This window comes from Quercus robur, chromosome 7, assembly GCF_932294415.1.
Source record: "Quercus robur chromosome 7, dhQueRobu3.1, whole genome shotgun sequence".
In the NCBI taxonomy this organism is placed as follows: domain Eukaryota; kingdom Viridiplantae; phylum Streptophyta; class Magnoliopsida; order Fagales; family Fagaceae; genus Quercus; species Quercus robur.
In genome coordinates this window covers 41,379,149-41,392,826 of record NC_065540.1, presented here as the reverse complement: position 1 = coordinate 41,392,826, position 13,678 = coordinate 41,379,149, and the positions used below count along the sequence as shown (strand labels likewise).

Genomic DNA, 13,678 nt, shown 5'->3' with positions numbered 1-13,678 from the left:
TTGAAGTGACTAGCCAAATCTTAGCACAAACATCTGGAGCCTTTCCCATTAAGTCCTAACTTGTCTAAATTAAATTAGAAGAGGACACGTGTCCCTCAAGGGATGAATCCTTCCTTCACAAGCTAAAATCATATCATTTCTTATGTGACATAAAGTTGAGATAGATGTGACAGAAAGCTGAAAAGCTTCAGCTAACTGTCCCTTCTTTCTTCTCTAACCCAGTCAGTCAAAAATCAAGAGCAGCTATTATCGGGCCATTAAAGCTCCTGAAACAACATGGAATAAGCTCATTTTCATACTAAAAATGTGTATTCTCTGGTTCAGGGACCAAGCACATGAACCCCAAATGGGAAAACTTAGGGAAATGTGGTTTGAAGAGCACCAAGGGTATCCCAACAGAGTTCCCAGCAAGGACTCCAAGGTTGACACCTAGCTTGGGGTGACACAACTTGCCTTAGGGAGTTCTGATTCTAGTAGTAGCATAACCAAGATCATTAGCCTAAAAGCATGCTTTAATCCCATCAATCAAGACTAATCAGCATTTAATGCTAAGTCAAAAACCCAGCTGTTATTACCCAAAACAGCAAGAACCTTTTAAAGTTGAACTTACTACTCTTAGTTAAAAACCTAAGAACGATTCTCTAAGGATTTTTGAAGATTGAGAAAGATTTAGTAAAGATTATTTGCTAATGACCTCCTAAAAACCCTGATATAAATGGAACTCTCCATTAATGCTAGAACAACACACTAACACACCAAGATACACTCAGACATACACCAGAAAAGATTCTTCCTTAACCTCTCTGCTTAAGCTTTCTCTAAAATCTGAAAAAGTCATTGAGTTCTTAGTTTCAAGCTTAGGAACTAAGTTCCCTAGCTCCTAGCTCACAAACACTTCTCATAGCTCTACTCATAAATACTTATCAACCCTCAGCAGAAAGCTCCAACAGCCTTACTATATACTCTCGCTCATTACTCATACTACTCACAAATGACTCTCTCTACTCATTACTCACTATATATTCACGAGCATGCCATGGCACCATAATGATCTTGTTGCGCTAGCTGGGATCTATCTCTCTCCCTTCATCTCATACTAAGTTTTCCTCATTATTTATCATAATGGAATCCATGATATTTACTTATTCTTTTACTATCAATGGTTATGATGTAACTGCTACTATAGAATTTTTCCTTCATATTGTTGTATTAGAAGACTCCTCTCTAGAGCTAACGGATGATGAGTTTGAAAATGTGGATATTTTTCTTAGTTTGTAAAGAAGTTAACAGTTGGAAGTTTATCCTGTTTTATCTTACTTTACCGTGGGGCTATTTTCTGCAGAAACACTTTACCACTGGGCTATTTTATGCAGAAACACCTTACTGTTAGGCTGTTTTCTGCATAAACACTTTACTGCTAGGCTGTTTTCTACATAAACACTTTACTACTGGCTCATTTCTTGCAATATGCTTTTTAATCGTGCTGACGTGTCTGTTGTAGGGATTGTTTATAGGCTACTCTTGTCAGTCCCAATCTAGGCCCAAGGCATAAAATATAGTGGACTCTTTGGATCTTCACCGATAGTCTTTGGGCCGTGCATCAAGCCCATCGTTGAGTTTCGATTTAGACCCCCCTACCCAACATAAACCTTATTTGTTGGAAATGAAACTTTTTCGCCCTCGACAAGCTCTTAGGAGTGAAAATGAGTTGTTCACTCCATTTGGCCGTCTGAGGGCTAATGCTTGCAGAGTTCTCTCGTGTAGTTAATTTATTTGATACTTATAGACAAGATAATTTTGTAACTCATAACTTTATTAGACATGTTAAGGGTTTATCAGTGTAAATGTAGAATGTTCGTCTGCACCTTAACTATGTAACTTTAGTAGTTTTTGGCTGAGTGTTTTTCCCAATTAATAGATGCAGTTTTATTAAGGTAAAAAAAAAAAAAAAAAAAAAAAAAAAAAAAAAAAAAAAAAACCCTAACTGTTACTAATATTTTACTTGAACTGATCATTCAATATTGCTCAGTCTTCTTCACAGACAAGGACACCGACACAAAAATAAATAAATATATAAAAACAAATTTGCCCAACCTTAAAGCCTTGTGTTTTTAAAGAGCCCAAAAAAATTAAATAACCCTCGGTTATGAAATTGAATTCCAAATTAGGTTTTGTGTTTCCATTCTTTGCCGCAAGGCAAACCTTAGCGTAAATCAAAATTCAGGAATCCAAATCAGCCTCAGCGTTGAAGATCGGACCTCTCTAATCGTCTTTCATCGATCGAACCACTGATGTCTCAACTACCGTTGTCCCAGCGTCTACCGGACGACCTCGTATATGAGATCCTCACTTTGTTAGCAGTGAAATCCTTAATCCGATTTAGATGTGTTTCTAAATCTTGGTACTGCACAATCACCAACCACAATTTCATTATGGCTCAGTTTGACCGATCTAAATCATTATTCAACAACAACAACAACAACGACAATAACAGTGCTTATATGTTTTTCACCAAAAAAAAAACCCAATGTTTATATTTTGAATATAAACTCATTTTACAGAAAAGAATTTTGTACGGCTGTTTACAATAGCGACCGCACATTGACCGAGATTTCTAGATTTCAAGCCCCCTGTTGTTTCGGTGTTGCTGGCTGCTGTAGGGGCATGTTCTACTTTGTTCATGAAGCAGAATATAAAGTAGAAAAAGAGAATAACAGAATGTATTTTTGGAATCCAAGCATTAGAAAGTTTAAGAAGGTTCAACTTACTCCCTTGAATATTCATGATGCAGTTGTTTATGGACTTGCGTATCATTATCAAGACAATGACTACAAGATTCTAAGAATTATTTTTGATCCAATTTTTCATCAACGAAACGTAAAGCCAAAGCCAGCTGAGGCTGAGATTTACACATTGAGTACCGATTCTTGGAGAAGGGTTGTAATATCTGTGGAGTCCTCAAGTGGGTCTAAACCCATTGAGTCAGTTCATTATGAACTTAAGGGTCCCCCTTGCTTTGTATTTTTTAATGGAGCCCTACACTGTATAGCACGTTCTCAGGACCACAAATTCATTATGTATTTTGACGTTAATGATGAGAGATTCCGTGAGATATTGCTGCCTCAAAATTACTTAGATGGACTTATTTCTCGTTATTCACAACATCTGGCAGTGTTCAAGGGATTGCTGGCTTTGATTGTTTTTGATGGAAATAGTAAAATATTCCATATATGGATGATGAAGGTGTATGGTGTGGCAGAGTCTTGGATTAAGAAAAGTGTACCGATGAAAGAAGATTTATGGTTTTTAGGCATCACTGTCAATGGGGAACTTCTGATTCAAAAGTTTAACCCCTTTCGGACGCTTGCATTTCACCCTGAGAGTTTAAATGAGGAAATTCTTGAAATTCCAGATTATAGATGTATGTACACAGATTTTTGGGTGGAGAGCCTACTTTTACTTGATGGGATTTAAATAAAAACTTAGCAAGTTGGAGATTCTAGCAAGGTAGTCATCTTTTTGAAATTTATATTGACAACTCATTATGCTATAAGAAATTTCTGTTATTTATGTATTTGTGATTAAATGAATCTGGCATTATATCGTGTTTTCTTTTCTTTCTGTTTGTTCTAGGCCTGCAACTAATTCTTTGAATGTAGAAAGTATATCTTATTAAACAGAATATGGTTCCTTTGGGGAGTGGGGACTATGGCTACCATTTGTAAGCTGAATTTGTGTGAGAAATGTTGTTTACATTCTAGAACATGGTATGCCACGATGAAACATACATGTATTGCCAACATAATCTCATTTCATTGGTCATAACTTGATGATTAATAGTTTTGGAATCAAGTTGACAATTAAGAATTGTATTACTTGTTTAGCGTTGATACTTGTTGGTACCCTTAATTTTTATTTTTTCAACACCATATTTTCATGTATATACCTTTTAAAAAAACAATTAATTGCACCCACTCACATATATGCATCTCTGTCAACCACTGAATTCCAGAAGAGTTTCTACTAAATGCGTTGAAATAAACACTATCAACCATTGGCGCCCCTTAGCTCCTGCATCAAACCTAATAGCTTGTGGGTTGTCCAAATTTACCATTCTTGTCATGTTCTTTTAAATGATAAGCTCCTACTACGCTCCTACAAAAGTTTCACAATCTGTTAGTCACTTTATATGGCTTAGAAAGCGTTTGCAATTTTCACTAGTATCATAGCACCTTCCAAAGGATTATGATGTAGGATCTGAATTTTGGAAAATGATTCCTATGAATCACTACATTGGATGGAATTTCCTAATAATGGATTGAACATGTTTTTTTTTTTTTTTTTTTTTTTTTCTATTGATGTCAATGGTGAAAGATTCCAAGAGACAATGCCTCTTGGCATTTACTTGCTTGGAATCTGTAGAATAATTTGACAATACCATAGAATTCAAGGGATTGCTGGCTTTGGTTAAATTCAGTGAAGCTGAAGATAGAATTAAAGGGAGTGTGATATACTGCACATAGGGTGATAAAGAAGTATGATTGCGTTTGGTCTTGGAATTAACAAATGTTACTACCACTACATCAAGTTGCTTGTTTTTTTTTTTTTTTTTTTTTTTTTTTTTTTTTTTTTTTGTGCTGTACTGGCAATGGCAAACTTCTAATTAATAGGCATGCAGGCTCATATTGTGTAAACTCTTAGCATTTATATGAGTTCAATCTTGGTACCACAAATCCTAAAATCATGTTGTACTTACACAGAAGAGCTCTCTTTTACAGAGTTTGGCAACTGCAGATTCTTAAATTAGAATAAGAAAACTCAGATGATGGTTCAATTACAATATATTTTAAGTAAGCTTGGGTAGAATATGTTCAGTTACAATATATGTGTAGTTCGAATTTATTACCTTGATTGTTTTCCATTCTTTCTTATTGCTTTGGAATAATTTGACAATACCGTGGCAAGGGATTGCTGGCTTTGGTTAAATTCAGTGAAGCTGAGAAGGAATTACAGGGAGTGTGATATGCTGCACATAGGATGATAAATAAGAATGATTGCATTTAGTCTTGGAATTAACAAATGGTACTACCACTGCATCAAGTTGCATGTTTTTTTTTTTTTTTTTTGGTGATGCTGTACTAGCAATGGCAAACTTCTAATTAATAGGCGTGCAGGCTCATATTGTGTAAACTCTTAGCATTTATATGAGTTCAATCTCGGTACCATAAAGCCTATAATCATACTGTACTTACATAAGAGCTCTCTTTACAGAGTTTGGCAACTGCACATTATTTAAATTAGAATTAGAAAACTCAGATGATGGTTCAGTTACGATATATTTTAAGTCAGCTTGGGTAGAATATGTATAGGACGAATTTATTATCTTGATTGTTTTCCATTCTTTCTTATTGCTTTGTGTTAATATTGCTATTCAAATGGTAGAATGTGACTCAAAGTCATGCACAACTAGATTAGCTTAAGCTCTTTGGCTACAGCCTGAATATAAGGAAGACAAAAAAAAAAAAAAAATAATAATAATAATAATAATAAAAGCACGGTTAATTTAGCCTTGTTATCTAAGTTAAATTGGAGACAAAAGGTTCAAAAGGATAAAATTTGGGCCATGGTTCTTACTTCTTAGTAGTAATTATAGGAACCCCCAATCTACCTTGTTCTAGAACATGGACTGCCATAAAGAAGGATTAAAGTGTATTTGTCAAGGGAACTAAATGGATGGTTGGATCTAGTTTGATAAATGTCTTGTTGACGGGGCATTATGGAGCATGATTGCTGGACTTCTATCTCCTGGAGAGTAAAAACTGCGGATCAAGGAGGTGGCATATGAAGGCCTTTGGAATTTTAATATTTGCTCAATTGTCGTCCCTATGGACCTGGTGCTCCCTATTAATTTTTTGACTATGATCTTTGTAGTTGATTAGGAGCAACTCTTGTTGCTCTGCTTTATGTCAGGGGTCTCTCTTCTCTTGGAATTTATTCTTTTGTTTAGCAATCTGAAGTCTCAAGATCCATAGATAGTTAGATACAGAGTGATCTTTAAACTTGCCCCTAAAAACAATGATTTAGTTAGTGAAGTGAAACACTTGGCTGTTGAGTATTTCTTTTGTGTTGATCATTCACAACTCACAAGCGTAAGACAAAGCACTCGGTCAGAAATAGATTGAATATTCCTGATTGACATAAACTCAATATGGCTGGCTCTTCCTTGGGCAACTTGGGTGTGGCAAGTGGTGGTGATGTCTGAGACCATGGAGGACTATAGATTATAGGGTACACACAGGCCATTGTTGTAGCTTCTAGTGTAGATATGGAGTTATGGGCCCTTAGACATGACCTTAAGATGTCTCTTAAATTAAATTTTTGGCTAATAGAAGTTGAAATTGATGTTAATGTGGATGTGGAATGGGTTGGTGGGCATCCTTCTAGTATATCTCTGAAAATCTCTCATTACAGATTGCAAGAACCTCCTTAGTCAAATACTGCAGGTGAGGTGAAGATTAATCATTGCTTCAAAGAAGCTAACTAGTGTGTTGACACCTTGGCTAGGAAAAAGAGTTGGCATGCAGCTAGAGTTTATTTTGCTTTACTATTACAACTTGGGTTTATATTACGAGAGGTTTTGTTCTAAATATGGTTTAAATAATAATATTATGGAAGTCTTTTATTATATATATATATTTTTAAAATTTTGATTGAAGCAACATCACCTTTCACTTTAGCGCACTATTAACAGTTCTTTTGTATATACCAGTCACAACTCATAACAGTCATGCCAATGGTTGTAAAAAATGTATTCACTAAATTTATTGCTTCCTTTATATTTGTATATCTTGATTTGTCCATTGGATTTTTTTTACCTGGTGGAAAATTGGATGAAAATAAAGAACATAGTTAAGAACAAAAATTAAAATTGAAAGTTTCCATACTATATTTTTACAATTGAGTCCATTACAGTAGCTAATAGCGTAATATTTGTCTATGGATTATGTATGCAGCAAGCCTTGCCAATAAAGTGTTGACTTAATAGCGTCGTTTGTTCTCTTTCAGGCTTCTCAACAAAATTCATTGGATATTAACTTGCGTTTTTGTTAGATGCGATTTGCAAATCATCATTTTAAAATTTTTTTTTTTATTATGATCGATTTCGTTCCAGCTTGTGCAATTTAATGACTCCTTTCTAATTTTATAGTTAGTAAGACCATCTAAGGTACCATTTTATAGTTTATACACGTCAAAATCTGATAACTATTTTGATAAAATGAAAAGAGTAAAGTGATCAATCAAAATCATATTCTATATAGTTAAGTCATAAAATAAAAGTCATCATTGTGTTAAGTGACTATTTTCTATACATGCCAATTTTCCACACTTTCTTTACTCATAGTAAATAGTTTTTATTACCACCGTGCACCTTTGGCACGATGGTCACTCCACAAATATAAGTACTTGTAGGGTGTGGGAGGTAAGGGATGGAGTTCAAGTCTTCAAAAGGGAGTTTCACACACATATACATTTAAATTTGGCTAAAGTAGAATTTTTATCTTGTATATTTTAAAAAAAAAGTAAATAGTTTTTATTAAAATTTTTGATCAATTATGTAATTCAATTACAATTTGGGGTGGTTTCAATATAAACTCCATTTTGTGTCTATGTACACATATAGACGCTCCAAAAATTCCATGCATCAATAGTGCGGTAGATTGAACTTATAACCTTTAGTTTACTCGAAGCTTAAAACCAATGTGCCCATTACCCAAGCATCTCTTTGGGGATATATAAACCTTATATTTGAAAAAAAAATATATATAATTAGGACCATGAAAATTTTAAACTGCTTCCATTCACATTTTCAATGAGTCTTTTTAATAAAAAGTAATCTAAATTCAAGTAAGTTGTGAATAAGACTTATCTAAACATATATTAAAAAAATAAAAATAAAAATAAAAATCCTTCCAAGTGAAATTATAAGAGCTTTAGTGCGCCTTTGTGTTAGAACCCATTTCCCTCATCTTTGTGTGTGACTGTGTGTTTGTTTTTCAAGAAAAAAAAAAGGCTTTGGTGCACAAAAAGATTCACAATAAAAATTAATATTATATTCATGTCCCAATATTTATCATCATAATGTCATAATTTGAAATGGGTTAGGTTTAGGTCCAATGTCTAGTGACATTGGACCCGTTGAGATGATGACATGTGTCCACTTTTAGACACAAGTCATCATTTGACTGGGTCCAGTGCAGTAAATGCACTGGACCTAAACCAAGTCCATTTGAAATAGACAGAACATAACTATATAAGCAATTAACGTGGTTTGGTCATTACACTTACATCCAAAACACCAAAAGCCATAGGCTACATATAGAATCAATATTTATAATGGAGATTACATATAAAAGTCAGTGATAGTCATCACATAAAATGCATATTTATTGCTTCAATCTCTCAATTTTCTCTAGCAATCAATCCTAGTGAAATATACTTTCGAACACGTATCATATACTCTAATAAAATTTGTGTCATACATGATTTTCTTTGGCAATTAATGTCTTGATCTAGCACTCCATTGTTACATCAGCATTTTAATCAAAGTCCAACTACTTTGAGATCGGCTTGGTCCAACCATATTATTTTACATTATTTTCTTTAGCATATACCTTCTGTTTATCATTTTTCTCTTTTTATTGGACTCATTTAATAATATAACTCCTTTTGTTTTGTATATATAATTCAATATTTGGGGGAAAAAGGGATTTGTATCATGGATGTCTTTGTTAGAAATATTAGAAGATGTTAATTAAGTTACAAGACTCTTAAGAGAGTGGGTAATTGTCCCTTGTGTGTGTGTTTGTTTCTTAAAAAAAAAAAGAAAAAAAAAAGAATGGGTAATTGTCCCACATTACTTAAGAGAGTGTATTGTGTGTAGTATAACTTACCCCCTATCCTTTCTTAAAAGTTACCATTACTTTTGAGTGGAGTTGTGGTGTGCTTTTGTGCTAGAACCCATTTTCCTCTCCTTTGTATGTGTGTGCATTTGTTTCTCAAAAAAAAAAAAAAAGGATAATTGTCTCATATTGCTTAAGAGAGTGTGTTGTGTGTAATATAATTTGCCTCACCCTCCCTTCTCACAAAAAAAGAAAAAAAAAAGACTCTTAACACCATGTAACTCGCTTAAGCGTAATTGTCTCTATTTATTTTTATTTTTATTATTATTATTATTTTTTGTTTTTTAAAAGAGTATAGGATAGAGAGTATGTGTTCATGACTTAATGCTCTACTAAGAAAAACCTATGTATAGGTCCGATTTCACTTTGCAATTTGTGACTTTAATCACATGAGGTTTGATTCGTTAGACAGCCATTACCCATCTCAATTTCACAATTAAAAACACACACACACACAAAAAACATAAAACATAAAAAAATTAATAAAAATAAGATCAAAAGAAGTTAGGATTTTGTAAATTTCCAAAACTCTCAAGAACAATTTTTTGTATCCTTGAAATAAAAGGTTCAACTTGGGACCAAAAACATCTTGTTATCAAAAGAACCTGGTTGTACCTGCATTGACTTGAAGAATATGATTAGTGTTCTTGATGTTTGTTTGTTTGTTTGTTTTTTTTTTTTTTTTTTTTTGTATGTTTTTTTTGTTGTCCTTTCTAAGGAGTGAAAGATCAAATAACTAGATTTCATATCTCCATTAAGTGGATATCTTCTTCCTCTTCCCCAGGACCCCAGGTGGCGCTCTTTGACGTAAAATAGCATTGTCACAAGAGTCCTGAGAGGATCATCTCCTTTTCGTATTAAGAAATCAAAACTAGGCTACACACAATAATCAAAACTCGGTATCAATAATAAATGGTAGGAAACAAAGGTTACTGATGCTGGTTCAGTTACCATGGGTGTTTATTTCCAGCACCCCTTAGAAAGTAGAAACAAATATGATATTTTGAATTACAGGAAGGGGGGAAAAATAAGGACAAAGAAACAACAGAACTCATATTTCCAATAAGCAAGTTAATCAAACTCAAACAGACTAAGCATGAATCTTACAATTTTGTCACTACCTAGTAAATTGTTGACATATTTCAATTCCAAGATTACTATTCCATAGTAAATGAGGAATTTAGCTACAGTCACCGAAATTTAAAGAAGTTTCGAAGTTTCTTCAAGAAACTGGTGAAGAACATTAGAATATTTGAGTCACCATCTCATTGGAGTAAATTTCCAATGTGTTCTGGGTTATGCTTGTGTGGAGGAACATGTTGTTTTACAGAGGTTGAATATGTGTTTTGCATTTGAATTTGTAATGTTCAGGTTTCTTTTCCTTTTCTTTCTCCCTGAGTTTGTGGGAATATGACAATTTGGTTTGGATTGATTGGGTCAAGAACATTCTGACAAAGAGGAAGAGTCTTATTGAGCCAAAACTTCACAATTTTCGCTAGGTATTTTGTGTTTTTAATAGTGAAACTGATGAGATGGGTAATGGTTGTTTAAAGAGTTTAACCTTAGGCGGGTAAAATAACAAAGGTTAAAAGGCAGATAACAAAGTGAAATTTAGCTGCGGGTAATTTGTAATTATCCCTAATTGGGCCATAGCTTGAACTTGGGTTAATGACAAAATTGCTGAATCTATCCTTGTGTTTTGCCGAGCCCAAAAAAAAAAAAAAAAAAAAACAAAAAACAAAAAAAAGGGTCGGTTTGTTCCCGCAAGCTTTAAATAAATTTAGAATTAGGTTCTGTGTTTACATTCTTTGCCGCAAACTCAAACCTAACCTTAACAACTCATATCAGAATTCAGAAATCAAAATCTGCCTCAGACGTTGAAGATCAGACCTTCGAAAAATTGTTACTGTATCATATCAGAAACACTGATGTCTCAATCACTGTTATTCCAGCTTCTACTGGACGACCTTGTATACGAGATCCTCACTTGGGTACCAGTGAAATCCTTGATCCGATTTAGGCGTGTTTCCAAATCTTGGTACTCCACAATCACCAGCCACAAATTCATTAAGACTCACCTTGACCGAGCTAAATCTTCATCAAATAACAACAATGACTATTTGTTATATAAATCACAAAGAATGTCATCATCCCTCAATGAATTGTGTACGGTTGTTCACAATAGTGACCGCACTTTGTCTGAGATTTCTAGGTTTCAAATCCCCGATTATTTTGATTATATAGTTGGCTTCTGTAACGGCATTGATGACGTCGAAAACCGTCACCAATGGGTCACACCGTACTCGCGACTCGAATCGAACCTGCACGACGAAACAAACAAAAGAATCCTTCAGAGAAGCACCGGTGTGGTGCCGGCCGAAGGCTCTCCGACGGTCAAGTTAGAATTCCTTTGTTTTACTTAGTGCGTTAGAGAGGGTTCATAAAAGCATACCTCGATTTCTGTGGGTATTACGCCTTTTATAGTGATAAGGGGTTGACTTTCCCTTTTTGGTTCCCACATCTTTTCAATGTGGGACTCTATTCCCAATTCTTCCAAACGTGGTGAGCAAGGATTCTCATTACCGGACCATGGGCCCTTGCTGCGTCAGTAGTGATGGGCCTTCAAAGCTGGGACCATACTTACGCAGGCCCAAGAGACCCAATCCGTCAGGCCCATTAAGGTAAGCCCATCATGCCCAATATTTTATCATCTTCAGTTGCCCCCTTCACCCCAATGATCCGTCACCTTTAAGGTCAAAGGATCAGTGGGGTGACGGTCCTTACATATGGCTATGACGGATTCATGCAAAATAGAACGACGGTCCCAGCTGGATCAACCCGTCAAAGGAAGAATCATCAAGTTGACGGATACATGGCGGGTACAAATCTGTTGGTACGTACTGACAGGTTGTCAGCATTTATTAAGCATGCCACGTGTCACTCTCTGAATGGTCGTTGTATAGGATCGAAGCGTCGCTTCGTCTTCCGTGCACTTCCTATATATATAAGGCGCCTTACTCTTTCATTTTTCAATTTTCACTCAGAAAACACTTGTCAGAGCGAAGTCGTCAACCCTGTCAGAGCAAAGCCGTCAACCTTATCAGTGCAATCCGTCGAGGACGAATACTTGCTGATTACACCAACCGTCACCTATCCTCTGCTAAGTTCGGTAAGTGCTTCTATTTTACTATAGTCAAGTTACATTTTCGTTCATGCATTGTTGTTAGGCTTTCCATACCCGTCAACACTTTCAAACCCGTCGGTCTTAGGTTTTATTGTCAACTGTAGGAAATGTCTAGTGCGTCAAGTAACCAGTCGGTGGTTCGTGATGGGACGGAATACGAGGATGTATACCCGTCCGGTCATAAAGACCAAGAGAGCCCCGGCGAAGATAGGAGTCCGTCTGCCTCCTCTTCGTCCTCAACAAATGAGGATGTGGAGATAGTCGAAGTAGAGGGTTCCGATGATGACGGGGATCGACCACTGGAGTCCGTCGTAGGCGCTGATGGACTAAGGCAGTTCATCATGTTGCCAGAGTGGACTGTGCATAGGTTTACATCCGTCATCAGGGAGAAACATTTCAGCACCTTCAGGACCAACTTCCAAATCCCAGACTATGTCTCCATCCGTCTACCATATGGGTCGGAGAAGTGTTATTACGAAGGGGTAGACGGTGTAGGAGTGTACGAGCAGGCATTGAAGGCTGGACTTCGATTCCCGCTTTCTACACTTCATAGGGAACTCTTGCAGTATCTGGGGTTGTCCGTCACCCAGATATCCCCTAACGCCTGGAGGGTCTTCATAGCCATGGAGATCCTTTACGGTGCAATGTCAAACGGGGAAAGGAAGTTGACGGTCCGTGAATTTCTTCACTGTTACCGTCCAGACGAGATCTCGGGATCAAGGGGGATGTACAGTTTTGCCAGTCGGAGCCCCTTGTTGAAGGTGATCTTTGAGACCCCAGACTCAAATAGAGACTGGAAGAGTCGGTACTTTTTCCTGGAGGGTGACAGATGGATGAACCATCCAGGGGAGACGGATTACATGCCCGTCGACACAACTTGGGCAGTTATAAATCAGACACGTATGCCTCCGTCTAAATTTTGTACTGCCTTTCACATCCGTCCAGTTATATGTGTATATCTTGATCATTTTTTCTTTGCAAGTAGACGGCGCCCTTAAGTCAGCCTCGAGGAGTTTAGCTTTCTTGAAAAGGTTTGCAAGAAGACTACGCCGGAGGAAAGGACTTGGGCTAAGTTGGTGAATCCGAGGACCATACATTGGTACTGCGACGGTCCTGAGCCCACCCAAGAAGCAATAAGATACGACGAGCGCGTTCATAAACGTAAGCCCGTCGACTTTACTTTGCCATTTACTTAGCTTTATTTTGTTTTAATTTCATCCGTCATTATTTGCAGAGATGGAGGACTCAAAAAGGAGAGCTCTGATCAAATCCCAAGCCGTCAAGAAGAGGGAATCCGGCGAGGTGGTTCCTAAGGTGTCGGCTTCAGCACCTAAGAGGAAACCAACATCAAAATCTGACCGTCCATTCAAGCAACCAAAGGTCTCACTTGAACCTGTGGTTGGTTTAATGGCTGAGGGTATCAAGACCGTCACTCCAGCTAAGAAGGGGACGGGTAAAGGACTGATGACGGCCCCAGAGGGTAAGCAAGAGAGACCTCCTTCCCTTCTCCGCGACGACTCCAAGTACGCATTGG

General features: G+C 36.5%; 1 protein-coding gene across 1 annotated transcript; it reads left to right on the top strand.

Moving 5' to 3' along the window:
* Positions 1 to 2,718: 2,718 nt before the first annotated feature.
* LOC126691421 (F-box protein At3g07870-like) lies at positions 2,719 to 3,474 on the top strand. Its single transcript, XM_050386470.1, has one exon. It carries the CDS (start codon positions 2,719 to 2,721, stop codon positions 3,472 to 3,474), a length of 756 nt encoding a protein of 251 aa, XP_050242427.1.
* The last annotated feature ends 10,204 nt before the right edge of the window (positions 3,475 to 13,678 follow it).

Coding starts and splice junctions, on each gene's coding strand:
- LOC126691421 (XM_050386470.1), top strand. CDS start 2,719: ATGTATTTTTGGAATCCAAGCATTAGAAAGTTTAAGAAGGTTCAACTT.